Source organism: Solenopsis invicta, chromosome 7 (genome assembly GCF_016802725.1).
Source record: "Solenopsis invicta isolate M01_SB chromosome 7, UNIL_Sinv_3.0, whole genome shotgun sequence".
NCBI classification, from domain to species: domain Eukaryota; kingdom Metazoa; phylum Arthropoda; class Insecta; order Hymenoptera; family Formicidae; genus Solenopsis; species Solenopsis invicta.
Genome location: NC_052670.1, coordinates 16,124,518 through 16,146,664, shown reverse-complemented (window position 1 = coordinate 16,146,664; position 22,147 = coordinate 16,124,518). Strand labels below are relative to the sequence as shown.

At 28.9% G+C, this 22,147-nt stretch overlaps 4 protein-coding genes across 7 annotated transcripts; 3 read left to right on the top strand and 1 right to left on the bottom strand.

The window, feature by feature from the left end:
- Window positions 1-481: 481 nt before the first annotated feature.
- Window positions 482-7,633, top strand: LOC105199528. 4 transcript variants are annotated; one of them, XR_003269216.2, is made up of 4 exons: window positions 482-2,118; window positions 2,243-2,388; window positions 5,621-5,768; window positions 6,833-7,633. XR_003269216.2 is itself a non-coding variant. In XM_026139079.2 (3 exons), exons 1-2 carry the CDS (start codon window positions 822-824, stop codon window positions 2,338-2,340), a joined length of 1,395 nt encoding a protein of 464 aa, XP_025994864.1. In that variant the 5' UTR covers window positions 482-821; the 3' UTR covers window positions 2,341-2,388; window positions 6,833-7,633. The 4 variants fall into 4 exon arrangements, 1 of the variants encoding a protein (XP_025994864.1); XR_005575199.1 differs by having other exon boundaries at window positions 2,243-3,087; window positions 5,621-5,764; XR_005575198.1 differs by having other exon boundaries at window positions 2,243-3,087.
- LOC113004774 lies at window positions 6,769-9,984 on the bottom strand. The gene is made up of 3 exons (XM_026139080.1): window positions 9,873-9,984; window positions 9,382-9,484; window positions 6,769-6,983 (listed from the first exon to the last, which is right to left on the bottom strand). The coding sequence occupies exons 1-3, from the start codon at window positions 9,940-9,942 to the stop codon at window positions 6,812-6,814; spliced, it is 345 nt and encodes a 114-aa protein (XP_025994865.1). The 5' UTR covers window positions 9,943-9,984; the 3' UTR covers window positions 6,769-6,811.
- Window positions 9,985-13,558: 3,574 nt separating this feature from the next.
- Window positions 13,559-15,386, top strand: LOC105199527. Its single transcript, XM_011166671.3, has 3 exons — window positions 13,559-13,683; window positions 14,049-14,151; window positions 15,030-15,386. The coding sequence occupies exons 1-3, from the start codon at window positions 13,614-13,616 to the stop codon at window positions 15,172-15,174; spliced, it is 318 nt and encodes a 105-aa protein (XP_011164973.1). The 5' UTR covers window positions 13,559-13,613; the 3' UTR covers window positions 15,175-15,386.
- A 3,988-nt stretch (window positions 15,387-19,374) lies between these two features.
- On the top strand, window positions 19,375-21,849 carry LOC105199526. Its single transcript, XM_011166670.3, has 3 exons — window positions 19,375-19,485; window positions 20,346-20,448; window positions 21,628-21,849. The coding sequence occupies exons 1-3, from the start codon at window positions 19,416-19,418 to the stop codon at window positions 21,764-21,766; spliced, it is 312 nt and encodes a 103-aa protein (XP_011164972.1). The 5' UTR covers window positions 19,375-19,415; the 3' UTR covers window positions 21,767-21,849.
- The last annotated feature ends 298 nt before the right edge of the window (window positions 21,850-22,147 follow it).

The following is a 22,147-nucleotide window of genomic DNA, read 5'->3' as shown; positions in this document are numbered from 1 at the left end:
TTTTACCGACCAAACGTTAATTTTCGGGCACGCCGTTCTTCTAATTGCATTTACAGATTTAAAAATCCTTTTCTACAATTAAAGTATAGACAGTAATGTATAACGGACGCTATATAAAGATAAGAAAAATAAAAAAAATTGAAAATAATTTTCCAATTTTTTTCGTTTTCATTATCCTTTTATAGCGTCCGTTATACATTACTGTCTATACTTTAATTGTGGAAAAGGATTTTTAAATCTGTAAATGCAATTAGAAGACGGCGTGCCCGAAAATTAACGTTCGGTCGGTAAAAAAGGACGACTTTAGCATCCCCTTAAAGTTTAGATTTAAAGAACTGGAGATAAAATGTTGAAATAACATATTAACTGTCGAAATAGTAGGTATCTTCAATGGACACTTTTTGTATGCACAGTTGGTTAATTCACAGTCACAGAATGAAACTGCGAGGTAGTACGAAGAATGTCTTGTAGATAACGTTAACATCTATATACTATATTTCGGTAAAGCATTGTTGACAAGCGAATGTTTGCGCCTTTTCTCTCAGCCAATTTTACTGATATCCATTTTGTGCGGCGTATTTATAGTAATATCTGTGTAGATATCACTTTTAAATCCTCTTTTCTAGTTCCTTGGAAGGAGCTACCGGTCCTTCTCGCGTCAGCTGTGCGTGTGGGACGGTAGTAGTGGCCGATTCTAACCTTGACGTCGAGGGCTTGCCGGCCGGCGAGCACGTGGCTATCTCCTTAAAGAAGTTAGTACCAGCTCTGTTTTATAATTAACCTCTGGAAGATGATAACACGAGGAACATGATGATGTAGAGATGCAGAATTCGAATAAGAAAAGTCACCCGACAATGGACGAAGATGCTGTATCAATCCTGAACGATGGTAATAAGAAATCTCCTCGTGTTATTAAAGGCGCAAGAAACAAGATCAAGATGCAAGATTCCACAGCTAACTCTCCGTTGAAAACGTTCGAGAGTAACAAGCTGGGTGTACAAGGTAGTGCAAGCGGAACGGACAACGGTGCGCTGGTTAAAAATATGAAAGGCGAGACAAATTCGATGGAAACTGCAAGAAATTTCAAGTACGACGCTTTCTCGAAAGAACCTTTTATCGTGTACTTTCGCATTAAGTCAACCAATGGGACACGGATTAAGCTCTCCAAGAAACTCAAGAAATGTAATGTAAAATTTGACAAAGTTACGAAATACTCCAAAGATATTTGGAAAGCGACGTTTTCGTCGAGAACACAGGCGAACAGTGCGATCACGAACAAAATGGTGCAAGATCTGGAGATAACAGCTTTCGTTCCAAAATATAAGATCAGCAGGAAGGTAGTCATCAAGGAGATTCCTTATGATATGTCTATGGTAGAAATCAAGGAAATCATCGAGGAAGAAAATTCTAACCTCTTGATAGCAAATCTATTTAGACTGAAGCGGCGCAATAAAAATACCGGAAAAATGGAGGATTCAGAAACAGTCTGTATGGAGTTGAAAGGTGATTTTATCCCCGAGGAGGTGTCAATCCTAAAAGCTGTTATATCAGTAAAGCCGTTTATACAGCCGGTACGTGTATGTTTTAATTGTGGACGTATAGGCCACGCTAGCAAAGTCTGCAAAAACCCGGCTGCTTGTCTGACATGCGCCGGGAACCACCAATCTACGCGGAAAGAATTGTGTTCAACGGTTAAAAAATGTATAAACTGTGGAGGCCCACACGACACTTTAGATCGTGAATGTCATGTATATAAGAAACACCATGAGATTGCCAGAGTTATGGCATACAACAACCTTCCTTTTCTCGAAGCTCAGTCTCTTGTGGAGAGGGCTGATGGACCTGAGAGGAGTGTGCCAAACAGGACACCGAGAGATTTCTCCGTCCTTCTGTCCAGGGATGGATTTACGGGTGTTAATCGCAGAATGATTCAGGGAACACTGGAAGAGAACGCTTCATATAGACTGGCAGTTTTAAAAGAAACTAAAGGCAGTGTTAAAGATCAGCTATGTAACATTATAGAGATAATTTTATCAGATCCGGATGTAGAACTTTTATGTGAAAGAATTAAAAAAACTATAGATTTGCATGTAACGAACAATCTCAGGAAAGTTAAAGGTAATGGATCGAACAAATAAAATTAATTCCTTGAGAATAGATCAATGGAATACTAAATTTATAATGTCAAGATACAATAAATTAACTGACCATGGCAAAAAATTTAATATCTTTTTAATTTCAGAAACCTGGCTAATGTCAAACAAGAATTTCAAGTTGAGGGATTTTAATACAGTGAGGAAGGACAGAACTAATTGTACAGGTTCTAATCACTGTACATAATAGTATTAAGCATAGAAGAGTACTAAATATATATGTCACAAAATAGAGGTATGCGCGATTGTAATCTACATTAATGGTGAGAAACTTAATCTTGTGTTGTATTACCGTCCTGTTAATGATGAATTTATAATAATTTTGAAATGAAAAAACTTTTTTCCTTAATTTGTTGGCAAGATTATTTTTGGTGGCAATTTCAATACGCATAATGAAATGTGATTGACGCGAATGTGTCATGTAGGTGTTAATATAGCTGAAGCCGATAAAAAATTTTGTGTTTGTAATTATATATAATTATATTTATTATATATGCTTGCACATAATTTCATGTAATCATATTACAATTATATAATTATACATAATTACGGATGTACGTTTTAATTTTATAAAAGTATAAGAAAAGTAAAGCTAGAGCAGAATTCTCATTGAAAAGCGCCATACGTGGTTTAAGAAATTTGATTTAAAAAAAAAGGGCGATAAATTGCGATAAACAGGCTCCATTGGGCATACGTCTCTTGCGAAAAGCTTCTGTCGGTTTCGTATTGTTGAATCTTTGGTTTGCAAGATGTAATATCGATATCGAAGAAATACCGCATCACGTTTGTTGGAAAAGTATAGGTTTTGAGAAACAATGCAAGAAGCTGTAGTGCGTCTTGGTCGAAGCGTGCAAGTTCCTTCCTCACTGTATCGAATACTGTTAGCTACACTTGACTGTGATACCAGGCAGGGTTGAGAAAGTACTTCGTAAATGTAATTACAGTTTTTTTCTTTCATAAAACAACTGTAACTCGTTACCGTTACAAGTTATTAGCTTTAAAAGTACTTTGTTACAATTATAGTTACTCAAAAAGTAAGTAAAGGTAAATTATTACTTTTCAGTTACTTTTTCGTTTTTCTTGTAATATTTTAGAGCATTGCTAAGTTAATTACTAGATTCATATTTCTAATATTACTCAGTTAATTTATTTATATTGAAATATATTGTCACATGTAGAGATACTATTGCTTAAAATTCAGTGAGGGAAAAGGATAAAATTACTTCTGTTTTAATTTGTCATTTGTTGAAAAGTACCCTAGTAAGGTATTTTTAATTATGAAAGAAGCATGTCTATATTGACACACACACAAACACACACACGCACGCACGCACGCACGCACGCACGCACGCACGCACGCACGCACGCACGCACGCACGCACGCACGCACGCACGCACGCACGCACGCACGCACGCACGCACGCACGCACGCACGCACGCACGCACGCACGCACGCACACACACACACACACACACACACACACACACACACACATATATATATATATAGAGAGAGAGAGAGAGTATGCTGTGTTTTAAATTTAAATTTTTCTCAAGGGTAAGACTAGAACTTGTTGTTACATTCAAAACCATTTTAAGTAACATTGATAAGGATAATTAAAAAATATTAATTTACGTTTACATATTATACAATTTTAATTTAAAAAATAAAAAAAATTATGCAGTACACAGTGATAGGCAATATACGAAGTAGAACAAGTACTGCACGAAAAGAAAAGAATAACGCCAACGGACAACGCCATGTTCAAAATTGGGTTATTAGATATGTTAAAACAACTTAAAGGGTGTCTTTGAGCTATGTTATGCTGAGATATATTTTTAAAATGTTTTTAAGTCGTCTTGTGTCTCGATTTTGGACATGTGTGCTGTCTAGGGATATATGTATATGGTTCTGTAATAACACTACTGGGAAAGAATACATTATTTTAAAAGTTTAGTGAAAATTCCGAATACAACCTAAGTTGACAAATAAATTTGAAGTACCTAAAGTAGCTATATAAAAGTAATTTATTAATTTAGTTATTGGTTACTCAAAAAATGTTACTAAGTTGTAATTACAGATGGAAAAAAGTAATAAAGTAAAGTTACAATTACCAAAAAAAGAACAACTTTAACTTCATTACAAATAACGAGTTACTTCCTATTTCTGACATCTACGACTTCGGAAATTTTATATGTTCCATTAGTAAATAAATTTAGTCATGTATTTAAAGGCTACTGTGAATGGTATTTATTTCCTATTTATGTATGCGCTTTTATTCTTACTTTGTGTATATATCCGGATAATTTTATTTGTTTAAACTAATGCAAAAGACCCGTAATTTTCTTTCCAGTAAACGGATATAAATTTAAAAAATAAAAAAATGGCCAGAAATGGATTTTAAAAAATTATAATAAGAATTTGGATTTGGCAATGACCACATAAATTCATTTCTGTCTAATTAAAGCTTAAAGATTCCGTAAATTTATTTTAATTCGTGAAGTGAGATTGAAATTTCGGGATTTCTATTGTTTTCAATCCAAGAAAGTTATGCATGCCACATAATCCATTTTAATCTATAAAACGGTATTGAAATGTAGTGATTCCTATTTTTTTTAATGCAAAAGAAATTTTTTTGGTAGCTACGCAATTCATTTTAATTTATAACATAGAATTGAAATGACTTAATTGCTGTCTTTTAATTTAAAATGTATTCAAATGAATTGAAATGGATAACAAATTTTCAATACATTTTCGTTTACTGGGTTATTCTGATCCGTTTTATATGTTATTATATAGTTTCTTTTATTGTATTGTATTTTGTTTTGTTATTCTAACTGAATCAACTATAGAGTAGTACAGCAACTTAATGTAATTTTATTAGATTTATCCTAGATTAAGTTTAGTTTTGTATTAAGCATATGTATCCTTGTATAGTTTTATTACAATTTTATAGTAATAAGAGATAGATTAACATGATAGCACTATAATTATTGATGTGAAAGCTCTAGAGATTAAGTTGGCGATACTGCAGAGGGGGAGGGGGGGGGGAGATTCTACACGCCTTTTCAAGTATTACGTACTTGATATAAAGTTACCTCGATTGAAGTAAGAGTTTCATTTCTTAGTAGCCTAATAGGCATGTACCTAATGACTGTATGCTTTACTTGAATAAAAAAAGTAATAAAAATAATTTGTAATACAATTAAAATTGAGTTTTTAATACAATTAAAATTAAGTTAATTTAGATATTAAAAATAATTTTTATAAAAAAAAATTTATAGTGTCATTGAATTAAAAAAAAAAAGGCGAAAAAGATTTGAAGATTGGTTTTGCCTTTCAAACTGTTTTTTAGTCACAAACGAAAATTTCTAAATTTATGTATTTACTCCCTCTACATTCACACCAAATTTTATTAAAATTGGAAATTTAATGCAATAAATAATCTGTAAATATATTTTTCAAGGTATCTCTCAAGGTATCTGCAACGATTCCTTAGCTGATATGTAATGAAGAACCTTGAAGAAACACAAGCCTATAATGACCTATAATGACGTGCAATATACGTTGTCAAACCAGTATACTTTAAATTCACATAACATCAAATTTTGTGGGTATGATTCGAAAATTATAAAGAATATTTTTAAACGTATGTACTTTGAGAAAATATGAAAAAATTCAAAACATAACTTTTTTTTTAAATTTACAACTAAATATAACCCTTTTATTGTGTACAAGTGTTTTCAAAATCACTTTAAAAAATTTAACGTTAGATACTTTGATGTGTTAAAAAATAATACGAGTTTACGAAAAGAAATTTTTTTAATTGTCTTGGATCGAACAAAATATTCTTTATAAATTTTTAGATGTTGACAACGATGCCATGAAGCAAACGACACTAGCGCGTTAGATTCGAAATAATTGTGGTTTAGAATGTAAAAAAACTTTTTTATAATACAATGTTTGAAAGTTTTTGTAAGAAAAATTAATATTATCTTGAAATTCTGATTAGAAGTTATGAATGAATTATATTATTCATTCATTAAGAAATAAGTTTTTTAAAATTTATCTTATTTTTTAATCATGTTATAAAAGATTTAAGTACAGAAGTTTGCCACGAGATAGAGTAAATTAGAAAGGATTTCATAAGGTACAGTTACACTTATCATTTGCAACGCTTTTGGGATCATTTCATTCTTGTTATCAAATGTTGAACAAGAACAAATGATGCTTACACGTATAGAAAGCATTAAGTGCGCCTTTAGTAAGCGTAAAGAAATTGTATATTTGCTCTTTCTTTGTAAAAATGGTTTGTGAAAAGATATCAGAGAAAGTAAATCATATTAGCAAAGAAATCAATGAAAAACTGCATACAAAATTGCAGAGCAAATGCAAACTTTGGAGGCAATATGTATCATTCTGTGTAAAAATTATAATTATTTTAAAAATACAATATTCCTGAAAGTTACATATTTGTGTTTGCTTTGGTATTCTATTTAAAAATTATTTTGCTTTCTATGACAATTCTTAGAAAAATTTCTTTTCGAATTTGAAAACTTGCTCTTTTTGATATAAAAATGAAATTTTTTGAAATTTGTAAGAATGTTTTTAGAATTAAAATGAAACGGAAAATAAATTTATTTTATAATTCGAATAATTAAAAAATAATTCTTTTCAGATTCTCTGTACTATCCGGATAATAGTGTTGGAATTTGGTAGTATCAAGCTCACAAATCGGTTGTGGACAACAATGTGGATATTTTTTGCTGTCATCGATGGATGTGTAACCAACATTTTTGTAATGTAATCCACAAGAAAATCTGGAGCATCTGGAAAGAAACGGAATAAAATTAGATATGAAATAAAGATTTCTCAGAAAATTTACATTAACAATAAAATCATGATAAAATCTTGTATAGTTATGCAAGTTTGTTATGACATAAGGAACGTTGTTAATTATTTATTAATAATATATTAATGCTATTTTATAAATACAATTAATGATTGGAAAATAGGCTAATGAGAGTCAGCGCAGGTCAAAGAGCGCAATCACGAGTATCGATATTGAATCATTTATTCAATTTAAAATTACAAAACGAACGTTTCAACTTGCTTTGGAGTCATTTTCAGTGCAACTAAAAATAGTACAGGCAATAGAAATAAAAGCCGTCATCAATTATCAAAAACGGGAAGCACTCAAGTCTCTTTGTCTGGTTCTTTGACCCGCGCTGACTCTCATTAGCCTATTTTCCAATCATTAATTGTATTTAAATTTCAAAAGTACGGAACTAATTAATTGCTATTTTATAAGATTTTTGGTTAAAATAAAATAATTATATTGTAATTATAACGCAATTTAACTATAACATAGTACACATACGGTAAGATATAAATAGATATCTTCAATATTTGCCATTATCTATACGGATAGAAAAGATCCGGCCGATATATGTGCTCCATGAATAAAAAACTATTCTATCAAAATCTAAGTGATAATGTTTTTAATTTTGTTTTAAATAATACCCAAACGATATGTATTTTTCAAAAATATATGAAATCTCTAAATTTCAATTTGAAAAAAATATGTGTATATATATTTATATAAAATTATAATTTATACATACATATATATATATATATATATATATATATATATATATATATGTATATAACTGTAAATTTTATAAATACAGGACATGTTTTCTCGAAAAATAATTTTTTTACAACTACTTAAAAAAACCCAAATGGTAGTATTTTAAATAAAAAAATAAAATAAAATCTAACAAAGAGTTACAGTGACTGTATCCTGGTCAAACGCTTGAATATGTTCAATATTTTTCAATATAGAATTACCAGATAAAGTTTGGTTCAGATACTAATTCATTAACTTAAAATTTTTTTCGTCCAGGAGAACTATTGGAACAAAAGCTTGATTTGGTTCAAATTTTATCTGGTAATTCTATATTGAAAAATATTGGACGTATCTAAGCGTTTGTTCCAATAGGTCTCCTAAACAAAAAAGATATAATGAATTAATATTATCTTTGTCTATTTTTTCTATTGTTTCTGCTTGACTAAAAAATTTTTTAAGCACATCTCATTATTTTTCAACGTAAAATGCAAATAAATTGTTATTTGGATTTAAAGGGGCGAATAAATGAAAATAAACTTAAAATATAAAAAAATATAAATTTTTGAAGTATTTTTAATTAGAGTTTCCCATACAGCTGAATTTTATCAATTTCAAGATCAATTATATTTTGTCTGGCAATATGATATAATATTTTATTTTACAGAGGTTTTTAAGCATATAATTCAATAATGATATCCATTTTTGGCAAAAAAATGTGTTTTAATTTAAAAAATTTTAAAAATTTACGTTTTTTGCATTAGATAATGTCAACATTAGATTTTAAACTCATAATATACAATAAAAAATATTTTATATTTACGTTAAAACCATCTTTGTCAAAACTTACGTTGAACTTTATCCGCATTGTCATTAGATCTCGCGGGCGGGAGCACAATTTATATTATGAATTTTCTTAAAATAAATTAAATGATATAAATTTTTTATATTGATGCTCGATGCCCATAATTTTAGTGTCAAAATAAATTACATGATCAAAATTGACTATTAAGTAATTATTAATCAGTGTTAACTTTAATAAGCTTTCTAATGGAGTCTATTAATATTAACAATAAGCATGAAACGTCAAAACTAGCATTTTATTGTGTAATATAGTACTCACAGTCTAATATTTTACAAATTGCGCAATATATTTCAGAAAAAACTTTTAATTGACACAATATTTTACATAAACCTTTAATGTAGCTAGTCTACAAACGATAATATTATGTGATAATATGAAGCACTTAGAAGCCGTTTTTAATGTTAAATTCTAACGAATATTGTGCAATATTATTTTACTATATTAAACGTCTAGAAGCTACTTTAGTACTGGACAGAAAATATATATAACACGTAAAAATCGTTTGTCAGCTGAATTATTTAAAGAACTCTTATTTTCTTAAGAAAGATGTATTAATAGATATGAATACATTGTTTTTTCATTCTACATTCTTTAGCTCAACAGCGACATTATCTTAAAATTATTTAATTAAAACAATATATAGTTTTATATTTAACTATATAATTTTAAGTTTTAAACGCAAGATTAAATATTTTATATATAATAAATAATTATATTTAACATTTTGACTTACGTAACCAAAGTTATTTGACCGTTTGTATCACAAGTCAAATGCGCACAGGGACGTGCTGTGTATGTACCTACGCTAAAAACCTTGGATTTGTAGTGGCAGTCACCTAAATGCATATTAATGAAGTAAAAACATCTGAAAAATACGATTTATTTCCGCGCCATTATTAGCTAATACGTGATTACGTTCCAATCATTATATTAATAGTAACAAAACATAGTACTAGTATTTAATAACATTTAGTAATATTTGGTTATTTTAATCAAACACTTAATTAAAATTATGTATTAAATTATTTATTATAGCTTAGTAACTAACTAGACTTTATTATTGTTAAACTAGTTTTTTTAATATACCAACGGCAATATCACATCATTTATAAATCAGTCAAACTGTACTACATATCTTTATAATTAAATAATTTTGCAATCTGTACACAATGATAATATTTCTTTCAGCGATAATATATTCTAACCGGCGAATTAACCTTGTACCTTGTACTTGCGTAGTAAAATGAGATAGCCCACACGTCAACAATAAAATTTCGCAGACGTAATACTTCATCTCGCTTTCTTGCTTAAAGAATCACCAGGAAGAAGAGATGACATAGTAATTTAAAAAATCATTTTTTATATATCGTTTCTCCCTCCTTCATTTTTTACGAGAATATTTCAGCTTCTGCACGAATAAGGCAGAAAGCAAAACGTGCATTTTCATACGTTGCGATAGCAAGAAGATATGAATAAGGAGAATCAAATCAACATATTAGGCACTTCGACATTAATTAAACATGTTACGCGTAAGTAAATAAAAATAAATTACCAATTCCTATGTGCTACTCCTACATATGGATAGATAGGAATACAAAATTATATTCTAAATAATGTTAAGAAGTTATGAGAAGCACGCAAAGTCTTTGTGCTTAATACAAGGAAAAATCAAGAAGCAAAAGTAAAATACATTTAATGGTTTTAATAAAACTGTGAACGTTACTTTTTGCCATAGTCTGTTACAGTCACTGCGTAATTTAAAAATTATCTTTATATATTTATTTATTCTCCTTCGTATTTTGATATAATATTACGTAGTAATGTGTGTGTTAATTCATATAAACGTATATTTCACCTTACATACCTTTAGTTTACTCTATTTTATCTGTTAAAGTATTATTGTATCTCCATACGCGTTTCTATCGAAAAATTATTACTTATCGGCATAATATTCAAAATAAACGGACGTGTTAATATTTGTAAAATAAAAATGCTCAACTCACGTTTCTTTCCTTATCGCCTGCTGCTATGAAACGTAAAAAGATCACGAAGTGTTATCACCCATGAGTATTAATTATATAATTACGTTAAACATGGATGTTATAACCGTACAAAATCACATCGAAAAATTCAACTTTACGTGCTTCAATGCTGCAAAGTAATTATGATAGTCACAATGGAGCGACAAAAACCAAATTTTAAATATATAAAGTATGATTTCGAATCCTGCATGTACTGTTCAAAAATTTATTGATGTGCATTTTTCCAGAAAATGAACTAGGACCCTTAAATATGTCACTAAGTTTGGGAGACTGTACATTTTGACCGCTTACCGTGTGAAGAAATGTTCTCGTGGAAGGGAGAAGGGGGAGTTAGAAGTTCCCACTATCAATCCATGTTGATCAGTTTCAGAGCTCAACTAGAATTGAAACAATGCGGAAGTAAAGTTTTTTGTATAATTTTTCTATTATATACTTAGTTATGATTTTAAAAAGAATGACAACGCTATTATTTTTTTTAAGTATTATTATGTAATAGCGATCGTGGCCCGAAGAGTCGTGCGTTTGTTCTCTGATTTTATTTAATTACTACCTCTCGGAAGGCAATGCTAAATCATCGAGAGTATCTTGCCATGAGAATTCCTTTAAATTATTTTGTTTAAACTATATAAGTTTCAAGTACATTTATGTAAATTGTAAAAAGCGCACATCGTAGAAGTGAAGGGTCACCACGCTGTAACAGAGTTAAGGACTGAGAAGACGAGTTACTCTTAAGTTTTAAAACACCGTATTAAAGTTCTTAAAAGGACTTTGTTGCGAAGATATGATTTAATTTAAAAAACAGATTTGTTACACATTTTTATTTCCGCTTAAGGTCATTTTTCGGCAATATCATTTAAACTGTCACATTGCTGAGACAGGAAAAATTTGTTGAAAAATATTGATTGTAATCAAAGTTATGACTTTCCCGGGAAAAAAGTTTATATATAATTTTATGAAATTTTATATAATCATATGTATAGCATATTATATAGATATGAATTTTATCTTTATATGATCATATAAGTATGATGATACTATATAATATGCTATGTGTCGCTCGTATGTTCATAAACTTTAGTGTCAAAACGAGCCAATGACGAGCAATAATTCTAGTTGTTCGAAATTAAATATATTTTCTCTTACAAGTAACGCGGGACTAGTTCAGCCTTATTATGGCTTTCTTCAGCCGCTATATATAAAAAAAAAAAATATTCTAACATTGACAAATTAATTACATAGTCAAAATTTGGAGTCAAAATTGGTACAAAAAACTACATTTCTTGTCGAGTTATATATTCTAAAAAGCTGTCATATGTTGTTATCCTGTGTCATTGCTGCGTATTTTTTTCCATTATTCATGAAGATCTTTATGTATTGACAGTCGATCACGATCTGTCGACGAGTTTGTTTGTATCTTTCCTCTCTCCTCGAAATGAACGTCAATTTCGTTAAAGTCTCAACTAACAAATTGATACGATTACACGATAATGGCTAGATACAATAATACATACAAGACATGTTTAATTTTAATGAAATACGGTTAAATAGATTTTCGCACTATTTATAACGTAAAGTCCTTATAAGACACCGAACAGGTAGTAGCAGTTTGACAGCAGTTTCTCTATCATAACATCCGTAGAATAGATGCAAATATGTATTTTCAGTGCAAAAATATTAAAAAAAATCTTTGTAAATCATTATTTAAAAGGTATTAGAATTTAGAAAAGTTTAAGATTTAAGATAATTAATGACTAAAGAATTCAAAAATGTCAAGCGTTTTGTAATCACTTTTACAGTTTTTTGTAAAATTTGTTCCAAAGTTAATATAATCTTCTTCGGAATGAAGGGATTTTAGAGATGCAAGTTGGCATCACTAATAATATTAAATTAATTTTTAATTTAATTATGTTTTAATTAAAAAAAAAACCTGTGTTTGAAACCGAAAATAACGACGCGCAGTTCAAAATAAATTGAAACATACAAATATTATTTCAGCACGAAGATCATGCTAGCACCGTTACAACCTATTTTTAGTCAGTTTGTTTATATTACATAAACGGTCGTATATCTATATAATGAGAAAATTTTATTGAAATAAAAAATTTTTAATGTAAAGAACTTAACGCTGCTAAACGTTTACAAATAATAAAGTCGTAAAATACAATAACTATTGCAATAAAAAAATTTTAATGACTTTCGATGTTACTTAAATGCTAATCTTTTTATTGTTTTTCTTATTAGAGGTCTAGAAGCACTAAATTTTTATAAAAGCACAAGAATGTTACGCGAATAAAATATTATTTTTTGGGATTAGGAGGGATTCGTAAAAATGTGTGTAAATACCAAAAAAGTAATTAAATCAAGAACTGCTTTCGCCATATTCGTTATTTTAATTTGTTGATACACTTCCCGGTCATATGTATTAGAATTTGTTTGTATTAAAATACTTTGTTGTCTTATATGCATTATGCATTCCTTTTATTAATTATTTTAAAAATTGTATTTACATTTATGATGTCTTCGATAATAAACTGCACGCAGTCTGAAATATTTGATGATGTCGGCAAATTGTTGTCAAAAATAAACCAAAGCCTGCTGACATAACATTTTTCACAGTTTGCCGACAGCATCAGATATTTCAGATTCTGTGTGCAATTTGTTTAATATTTGCGTCAAAGCTAGCAAGTTTCGCTTCAATATCTTGTTTCTCAGCATATTCTGTTCAATATTTTCATCCTTATCTTCTTGATATCGCCACATGCGATATCACATATTTTACTTTATACCTTGTACGTGCAGAAACCGAAATATTTTCTTAAAAATTGCGATGTCACGAAGGGGGGAGAAATAATTTATAAATGTCGCGGTTTTTAATTTATTATCGTCTTTTCTTCCTGGTTGACTCTCTAATCAAATAAGTGAGATGAAGAGCTACGTCTGCGTGACCTTTCTTCTGATGTATGGGCTGGCTCAATTTGCTACACAAGTTCGAGGTACGTTTTTAAAAATTAGATTTATTAATTTGCCGATTAGAAGATTATATCTAAAAAAAAGATATCATTATGTTCAGATAAGTTATAAATATGTGTACCACATTTAGCAAATTCGCCATCCACGCGATTTTGCCGTTGGTACCTTCTTGAAAATTCTTAATTGATACGGAAAGAGAAATTGTTACATAAATTATGTACAACCGTGATATTTTAATGACAGGTTTTTTAACTTATTTGCAAACTAGCTTACAGTCATTCCCAAACCACCGTGGTCGCATACCAACAATAGCGCGGGAATAAAAGCTTTAACTATATTCTTTTTCACATATTTTTGGATTTTATTCATATATGTATCTGAATTTTAGGTACCTGCCAATTAAATGGTCAAGTTTTCAATCTGGGTTTACACACATTTCGTCCATGCAGTCTGTTAGAGTGTTTCGAAGATGGTACAATAACAATTGAAGAGTAAGTAAAAAAGATTTTAATTATATATCATATATATTATCTGAGTTTTCTCTGTGTTTCACAATCAAAGAAAATACATGATTTTTCGGAGCACAATGTTTGTTAGAAAACTCATGAAGTTGACGGCTTTAAGTAAACTTGCAAATGAATGAGATGTGTATGAGTGTGAATAAGATCTGTCAGAATACTTTAGATTCGATTAAATGACTATTAGAATAGACAAAGAGAGTAAACAGCGTATATCTAGATTGTGTAATGTTAAAAGAATCGAATGGAACGTCAAACCGTTACATGAATAGAAAGCAAACTTTTGGTCGTACTTTTGTCAGTTTATAATATATACTTTTTTCCCTTTAATTTCCATTTTATAATATTTTTTCGAAATACCATACCCAAAATCTTACAGATATATCACAAGAAAATAGTTTATAATTATAAGTTTTTTTATTATTTTACCTTTAAGTTTCTCTTTTGTTTTTCTCCTGATATTCTCCTGATTATCATTTTCTGAAAAAAGGCATGTAAAGAATATATCGAATATATCGAAATTGTTGTTGCTTTTTTGCGATGACGATTGGTTCTCTCGCTGCGCTAACTTCGTGATCGGCTGTCATCGCGGAGATCGTGTATTTTGACTTTGTGTATTGAGTGGTTAATAGTGTCACATTAAATTTGTATAAAATTATGTAACATCAAAAGTTTCGTAATGTGCGCGTAGCGCGCGCTTGTCTTGTCTAGTATTTTAAAATCTACATAATTAACAGCACTCTTTCGTAATGAAGCATTCACAACCACAATATTCGATCATAATTTTAAAGCTAATGTAAATTTCCTGTCGAATTCTTTTTTATAATGTAATTTTATTATTTTTTTTTCAGATGTCCACCCTTTATGACTTGCCCACCTGGTTCATTAGTTTATAAGTTTATGCCCAGGGATGAAACAAGAAAATTTCCAAATTGCTGTCCACGACCTGTTTGTGTTAGCAATAATACTGTTTCAACATTGTATGATAAGAAATAATAGGATTGTGGAATTCGAGTAACTGGGTAATCTGATATTAGTTATAATATTTAATATTCATAATATTCTCATAAATAAATATTGTTTCCTGATTTCATCAAAATATTTATTTCATCACTTACCTATTGTTCGTAGAAATTATCATGCCGTTCTTGTGAATGAAATTAATTGTCATAGATGCTTGAAATTTTAATAAAAAAAATGCAATAACAAATTTATTGTCAAAAAGTTATTTAATTTTATAGTTGATTCTTATGTTTTGATTATCTCTGTTGATTATCTTTCAAAAATTTTTTATAATAATTCATAGACGATAATTATTGACAGTTTATAATTAAATCATATATAAATTTTTAATCCTATATAAGTATTATACGTTCTAGAATTTCTTAGACTTAACTCAACTGTCGGATAGCCATTTTTTAAATTAAAAATGTACGTTTGGGACTTTGAGGATTGTATGACATAAAAAAATCGAAGGAATTGAATAACAATTTAATATATAAAATATGATGTTAAAATTGAAATGTTCTCTTACATTGGACTAAAAAACAGTTGACAACACGGATTTCTAAACAGAAAAACTTGACAATTAAACCATGACAGTTCAAAACACACAGTACTACATGTCATATGTTTGATTGGGATAATGTGGAAATATTAGATTTTGAACTGAGATATCACCAAAGATTGATATCAAAAATACTGCACAAATCTTGCCAAAGATAGTGTTAATGCAAACAACGATACGAAATTTTTAAACAATATTAATTTTAATTTGCTGGATAAAAAGTAATAATTTCAGGACATAAAGACAATCTAGTTAAAAATAAACAGTATTATCTTGCTTTTACTTTTACCTATTGAAGTAGTGCGATTTATAATGTTGGGTTATTCATAATGTTGCTAACTACCAAAGACGATCGTGCGATAAACAAAAACAGTTGAACACAGATTATTTACCAATAGATTTATGTAAATATTTTTATCTTTTTCTAATTGTACAATAATTTTTAGAACAATCAATTAACACAGATATTTCAAATACAACTTACTTTGCGTAAAACAAAAACACAATAAAATTTAACAATAATGATAATTTGTAAAATTTAGACTTTGCATTATAAAAAAGTGAGATTTTGGAAGCTAAGCCACTATATCTATGGATTTTATATATAGATCAGTTGAACGACAGTGAAATAACTACATAATGTGCGCATCAGAAATTTAAACCTTCATTGTTCTCGTTTGGCAAATGAACATTATTGCTCTCGTATAAGCGGTTTATTTTCTTTACATGTTTATTTTTTTATATTCAAACTCTATCACAACAAAATGTATACATCATATATTTGATGATTTTCAAGAATTAAAACATTTCGTAAAAAAACGGTTGCATATTATCTTATTTTTATAACATATTCATTCTTATTTCATACGCTTCTTTCACATTTTTATATATTCTCTGATCATGATCATGGAAAACTGATTGCACTACGTAATTCTGCAGCTTAAAAACTATTAAAGAACATACAAATTTTACTTCCTGGAGACAAAAATTGACCACTTTTACATATCTTTTTCTTTCAATTTGGGTTTTTCCATATTTATGTCAATATAGCCAAATAAAAAATTTGTTTTGTTGCTTTTGCCAATCAAACGGGCAATAATTTTCTAAGTTTGCTTGTCGCATATGTTAAGTCTTTATGTAGTAAAAGTACAAGAATATTGCGTAATTAAAATATTATTGTCTTGTATATTACATATACTATATTATGCATTCCTTTTATTAAATATTTCAAAGTTTATATTTACAAATTAATATAAGTATTAGGCCAAAATAATAAGCAATATTCTTTTATAAATCTGGAGGTTTATTACAATTTAATAATGTTGGCAAATGTTTAAGCGCGGAACATGTTTCGATCTTATTTGATCTTCCTCAAATGAGTACAAGTGAGTACAACCGTTAACAATTGTTAGCTATTTTAAAATTTGACTGTTGTTAACAGTTTTAGCGCCTTACAATCAAATTATAACCCAGCAAACACAGTAAGTAATAGTTATATAACTTGTGTGTGTCATGTTATATAACGAATTTTTACATTCTAGCAATATTGTAGTTATGTAAAATTGAATTGTTGATATTACAACCCAATAACTTATAACAGTCATATAACTGCCGTTTATCAGGTTTATATAACAAACATTTTATTTTAATAATATAACTGTTATAAAACTGAATTATTAATACGACTCCTCCCTGCCGAAAATGTGCAATTAAAACCGATTAAAACGGAATCCTTTTTAATTGATTTTAATCTGTTTCAATCGGTTCAATCCACGAGCGGATTAAAAAGTAATCGGTTTTAATTATATACAAATCGTAATTGATTTTAATATCGTTTTCGTGAATTATTTAAGTGTAATGCATAATATAAAAATTTTTTAAAATTTTAATTCATTTGCATTAAGACTCCTAAATACTCTCAGCGAGTACGTTTCAAAATCCTGACATTAGTAGCGAGAAATGATATGCTGAAACGCTGAAAATTCTTGCGTGCTATTTTTTAAATAAAAAGCTATTTTGATAAAATAACATTGTACATCATTTTTACTAATTTATAGAATTGTTCGGAAACTATTTTTTTCTTGACGGTTGTCAAGAATTATTAATTGCCAAAAAAAACATAGCTTTCGGACAATTTTACAAATTTGTTAACGTGATTTATAGTGTTGTTATCAAAATATCTATTTAAAAATGGTACATAAGAATTGTTAGCGTCTCAACGTGTCACATTGCATTAAAATTTGATTTAATTATAATTTATGAAATTCTGTAATTTCGAATTAAAATGGATTTAACAAGTGAGTTCTGGCGCCACCACTAGGTGGCCACGCCGTGGGAGATTTTCTTGTGAGTCGGGTGCGGCCACATGCGTTATATCTAGGCGTCACGGCGGCCGACTCCCCAGCTCATACTTCAGTGAGACTTTTAGGAGCTGCTTATTGTAACCTCGAGACGAATATTTGCTCTCACTTTTTTCAAACATGATGTGTATGTGTGGAACGCTGTTCCACATAAAATTTTATATTTTTATGTGTAAATAACAATTTGTATTGTTATTTAATTTTGTACTTAAATAAAATGTTTAATTCAAATTTAATCTTTTTTTAATCCTTGTTAACGAAAAAGATACAAAAAATGTTTTTTATAAATTAAACATTTATTACATTTACATTAATGTATTCTGTTTTAATAAATCTATCTGGGTTTCGATTGGGTTTTTATTTTCAGTCGGTTTTAATACTATATTTTCGGTGCAGAAATCCCGATCGATTCGGATTACTTTTTTTTTTATCGGTTTTAATCGTACATTTTCGACAGGGCTGTATAACAAATATGATACAACTGTTATGTAACTGTTATTTTTCTTATGAGTGGGAAATTACAACTAACATGGACATTACATGTAACGCGCATGTTATATTGCGTGTTACTTTCGATTTTATTTTATTAACATTGCCATTATGTAACTGTGTTCGCTGGGAATTTTATTCTCAACATGATGTAAATTTACTATTTATTTTATACTTGTCGTTTGAAGAGGATCAAGTGAAATCGAAACATGTTCCGCGCTTAAATATTTGCGAACATTATTGAATTGTAATAAACCTCAAGATCTATTAAAGAATATTGTTCCTTATTTTAATATTCATATTAATTTGTTTTTGCATATTAATTAAACATAAACGAGTTTGCCTGTTTGTTATTATATTTACAATTATTATATTTCCGGTAGCTTAAATGTGCACAATTTGCGTGTTGATTAACAACAAATTTTATCAGATTTTGATAATAGAATCATAGCCATCATCTGTGTCCGCAAGTTCAAGATTTGACATAGCATGCTTTGTTTATTACTAACGACAGTTTATCGATATCATCAAATATTTTAGACTTTGTGTACAATTTGTTTTCAATTTGCCACAAAAAAATTGGTAGTATTTTCTATTCAAATCTGCTCTCTGAAAGTGTTGCATCTTACAGTTAGTTCTTATCTTCTTGCTATCTCCACGTGCAGTATCGCACATTTTTTTTTATGCCTTGTTCGTGTCAAAGCTGAAATATTTTCTTAAAGATTACGGTACTATGAAGGAAGGAGAAATGATATATAAATGTCACGATTTTTTTATTTATTATCGCCTCTTTTTCCTGACTCTCTAAGCATAAAAGTGAAATGAAGAATTACGTTTACGTGATCCTACTTTTGATGTGCGGGCTAGCTCATTTTACTACGCAAGTACGAGGTATGTTTTAAAATTTCACATTCGTTGATTCACCGATCAGGAGATTATCGCTCAAAAAAAAAGGTATCATCGGGATACTATACAAAGTTATACATACATATGTGTAGCACAGCTTAACGAATTCACACACTACACAATTTTGCCGTCGGTATTTTTTCGAAAACTCAATTGCTACTGAAAGAGAAACTATACATCAAATATGTCCATATATAAATATACAGGATGTAAATAAAATAACAAACTTCCCCTATTAAAACATTAAAAAAGTTCATGTGGATTTATACCCTGAAAATTTACTGTTACTGATTGTCAAATACAGCTCAAAATGTTTATTAATAAAGGTAAATAAAAAAGTAATATTTATTATTATTTAATATTATTTATTTTCAATTTTTAATTACGCCAAAAGTTTTCGAAGTATTTTTCAATTGATTCAATACAAGCATCATGCGACACGTCGAATCATGGACTGTTGTACTTTTTACATAAGTGTAGTTATAATTATGTGTGGAAAAATTTTTTCCAAAATATTGCCATAATAATAATAGCAGAATTATTTGCTGAATTAAACTTTTGTTTGTATGTTATTAAAATAATATCTTTACTTCTGATACTAAACAAAATTCCCATCATTTTGCCGAAATATTGTCACAATTATATTTTTTATTATAATTGTTGTTCCAAAATTGCTGTATTCCAAAATTTGTATTCAGTTTGCATGTTTTTTCTTTCATGCAATAATATATCACTTCGAATGAGGAGTCTTCTTGTAGACAACTTGCTTGGAACATTTTTTAACGAGTTGTTAGCAAAATGTGTGTGTGTCGACAAAATATTTAATGGCTGAATGTGAATTTTAGGTTACTGCCATTGGGGAGGCCAAATGTTAGAACTGGGTTCGCATACAATTTATCCATGCAGGCGTTTAGAGTGTAAAGAGAATGATATAATAAAAATTGTCGGGTAAGTAAAAAAAGTCATAATTTATCAAAGTCATAATTTATCATTATATACAAAATATCCCTGCACCGCTTTTTTATTTCACAAACTTATAACAGAGTTAGACCTAACAGAAATATTAATTATTATCTAACAAAAATAATATAAAGTTAAATAGTTTTAATTGAATTCTATTGTGATCACGTAGTAATCACTTGAAAAAATTATCTGTATTAAAGAATAAAGAGGCAAATATAATTTTTTCACAATAATATAAATATTTTGATATAATATAATAAAAGTTGTAGAGTTCTTTCTAATTGTAAGAATTACAACAATATGTATCAAAATTATTTTAAATATTATACAAGTTTTTTGAGTTTAATGTTTACTAGGCAATTACTAAACATTCATTTTTAACTGTACAATATGCAATTAACTCCCGATTCTTGCATAGAGATTGTAATACGTTGTCTAATCAATATGGAATGCGAGAGTTAAATATACAGATAACAACATTGAAGATATTTAATTTTGAGCGGGCGTGCATGCGTGTGTTGTGTTATGTGGTTATTCACAACATAAACTCTCTTTCAAATTCAAATTCCCTTTATATAATTTTTCTTTTTTGCGATTAGAGAAAGTATACAATTTTTTGTGCACAACGTATTTGTTAGTAAGCCCATGAAGATTACAGATTTAAACAAACTTGCATATGAATAATACTTATAGGGGTGTAAACTAAATAAGATCTGTCAAAAATGTCAAAATACTTTAAATTAATAAATTTAGATAAATTTAATAGAACAGATTATTAACAAAAAGTTGAAAAGAAAACAGTAAACAGCGAATAGTAAGAGAACGAGTAAAATGTTAAATTATTATATAAATAAGAAGCGTTTAATCATATTTTTACGAGTTTATAATAAATATTTTGTTCGCTTCAATTTCACCTTGTTTTTTTAGAATTTTGTTTTGAAAATCCTACAACTATATCGCAAGAAAATATTTTATAATTCAAAGTTTCACGTTTTACATTTGTAAATTTCTCTTTTCTTTCTCTCTTGATTAATATATTCTAAATAATTTACATCAGTCTTACGTCATGAGTCATTAACAATTACAAAATTTTACCACGATTTTAATGTAAGTTTTCTATCAAATCTTTTTTTCGTAGTGTAATTTTAGTTTGTTTCTTTTCAGATGTCCAAGATTAACTTGCCCCCCTGATTCAACATTGTATGTTACGCCCAGGGACGACAAAAAAGAATTTCCAGACTGCTGTCAAAAACCTCTTTGTGTTCGCCGTAGTTCTCCCATATTTCCTGAAGACAAAAAATAATATAGTATTTAAGTGTAACAGGACGATTTCTATGTGAAATTACTTTTATAAAATAAATATTATGTATTCCGGTTTTATCAAAATACTTGTTTTTTCACTGACCATCATTTATCAAGACTAAATAAAAAATCATGCCGCTTTTAATGAATAAAATTAATTCATACAGCACAGAAAGATTGTAGAAACATTGCCGAAATATCTCTATGCTATATTGCAATATTTCAATATTGTTGATTGATTGTGCAAGGTAGTTGCAACGATATCGTAATTGAATGTTACAATGTCATAACAAGATGAAAATGTCCGCCTTTAGCAAGATTGCATTGCAATGTTGGAGCCATGTTGCAGTGTAATGTGTTTACAACAAAATGAATAAAAATA

Excerpts from the sequence above, each read along its gene's own strand:
- LOC105199528 (XM_026139079.2), top strand. The coding sequence starts at position 822 with ATGCAGAATTCGAATAAGAAAAGTCACCCGACAATGGACGAAGATGCT. Across the intron at positions 2,119-2,242 it reads CAATCTCAGGAAAGTTAAAG|AAACCTGGCTAATGTCAAAC; the intron begins GTAATGGATCGA and ends TTTTAATTTCAG.
- LOC113004774 (XM_026139080.1), bottom strand. The coding sequence starts at position 9,942 with ATGAAGTATTACGTCTGCGAAATTTTATTGTTGACGTGTGGGCTATCT. Across the intron at positions 9,485-9,872 it reads TTTTACTACGCAAGTACAAG|GTGACTGCCACTACAAATCC; the intron begins GTACAAGGTTAA and ends ATATGCATTTAG. Across the intron at positions 6,984-9,381 it reads GGTCAAATAACTTTGGTTAC|ATGCTCCAGATTTTCTTGTG; the intron begins GTAAGTCAAAAT and ends GTTTCTTTCCAG.
- LOC105199527 (XM_011166671.3), top strand. The coding sequence starts at position 13,614 with ATGAAGAGCTACGTCTGCGTGACCTTTCTTCTGATGTATGGGCTGGCT. Across the intron at positions 13,684-14,048 it reads ATTTGCTACACAAGTTCGAG|GTACCTGCCAATTAAATGGT; the intron begins GTACGTTTTTAA and ends TCTGAATTTTAG. Across the intron at positions 14,152-15,029 it reads GGTACAATAACAATTGAAGA|ATGTCCACCCTTTATGACTT; the intron begins GTAAGTAAAAAA and ends TTTTTTTTTCAG.
- LOC105199526 (XM_011166670.3), top strand. The coding sequence starts at position 19,416 with ATGAAGAATTACGTTTACGTGATCCTACTTTTGATGTGCGGGCTAGCT. Across the intron at positions 19,486-20,345 it reads TTTTACTACGCAAGTACGAG|GTTACTGCCATTGGGGAGGC; the intron begins GTATGTTTTAAA and ends TGTGAATTTTAG. Across the intron at positions 20,449-21,627 it reads GATATAATAAAAATTGTCGG|ATGTCCAAGATTAACTTGCC; the intron begins GTAAGTAAAAAA and ends GTTTCTTTTCAG.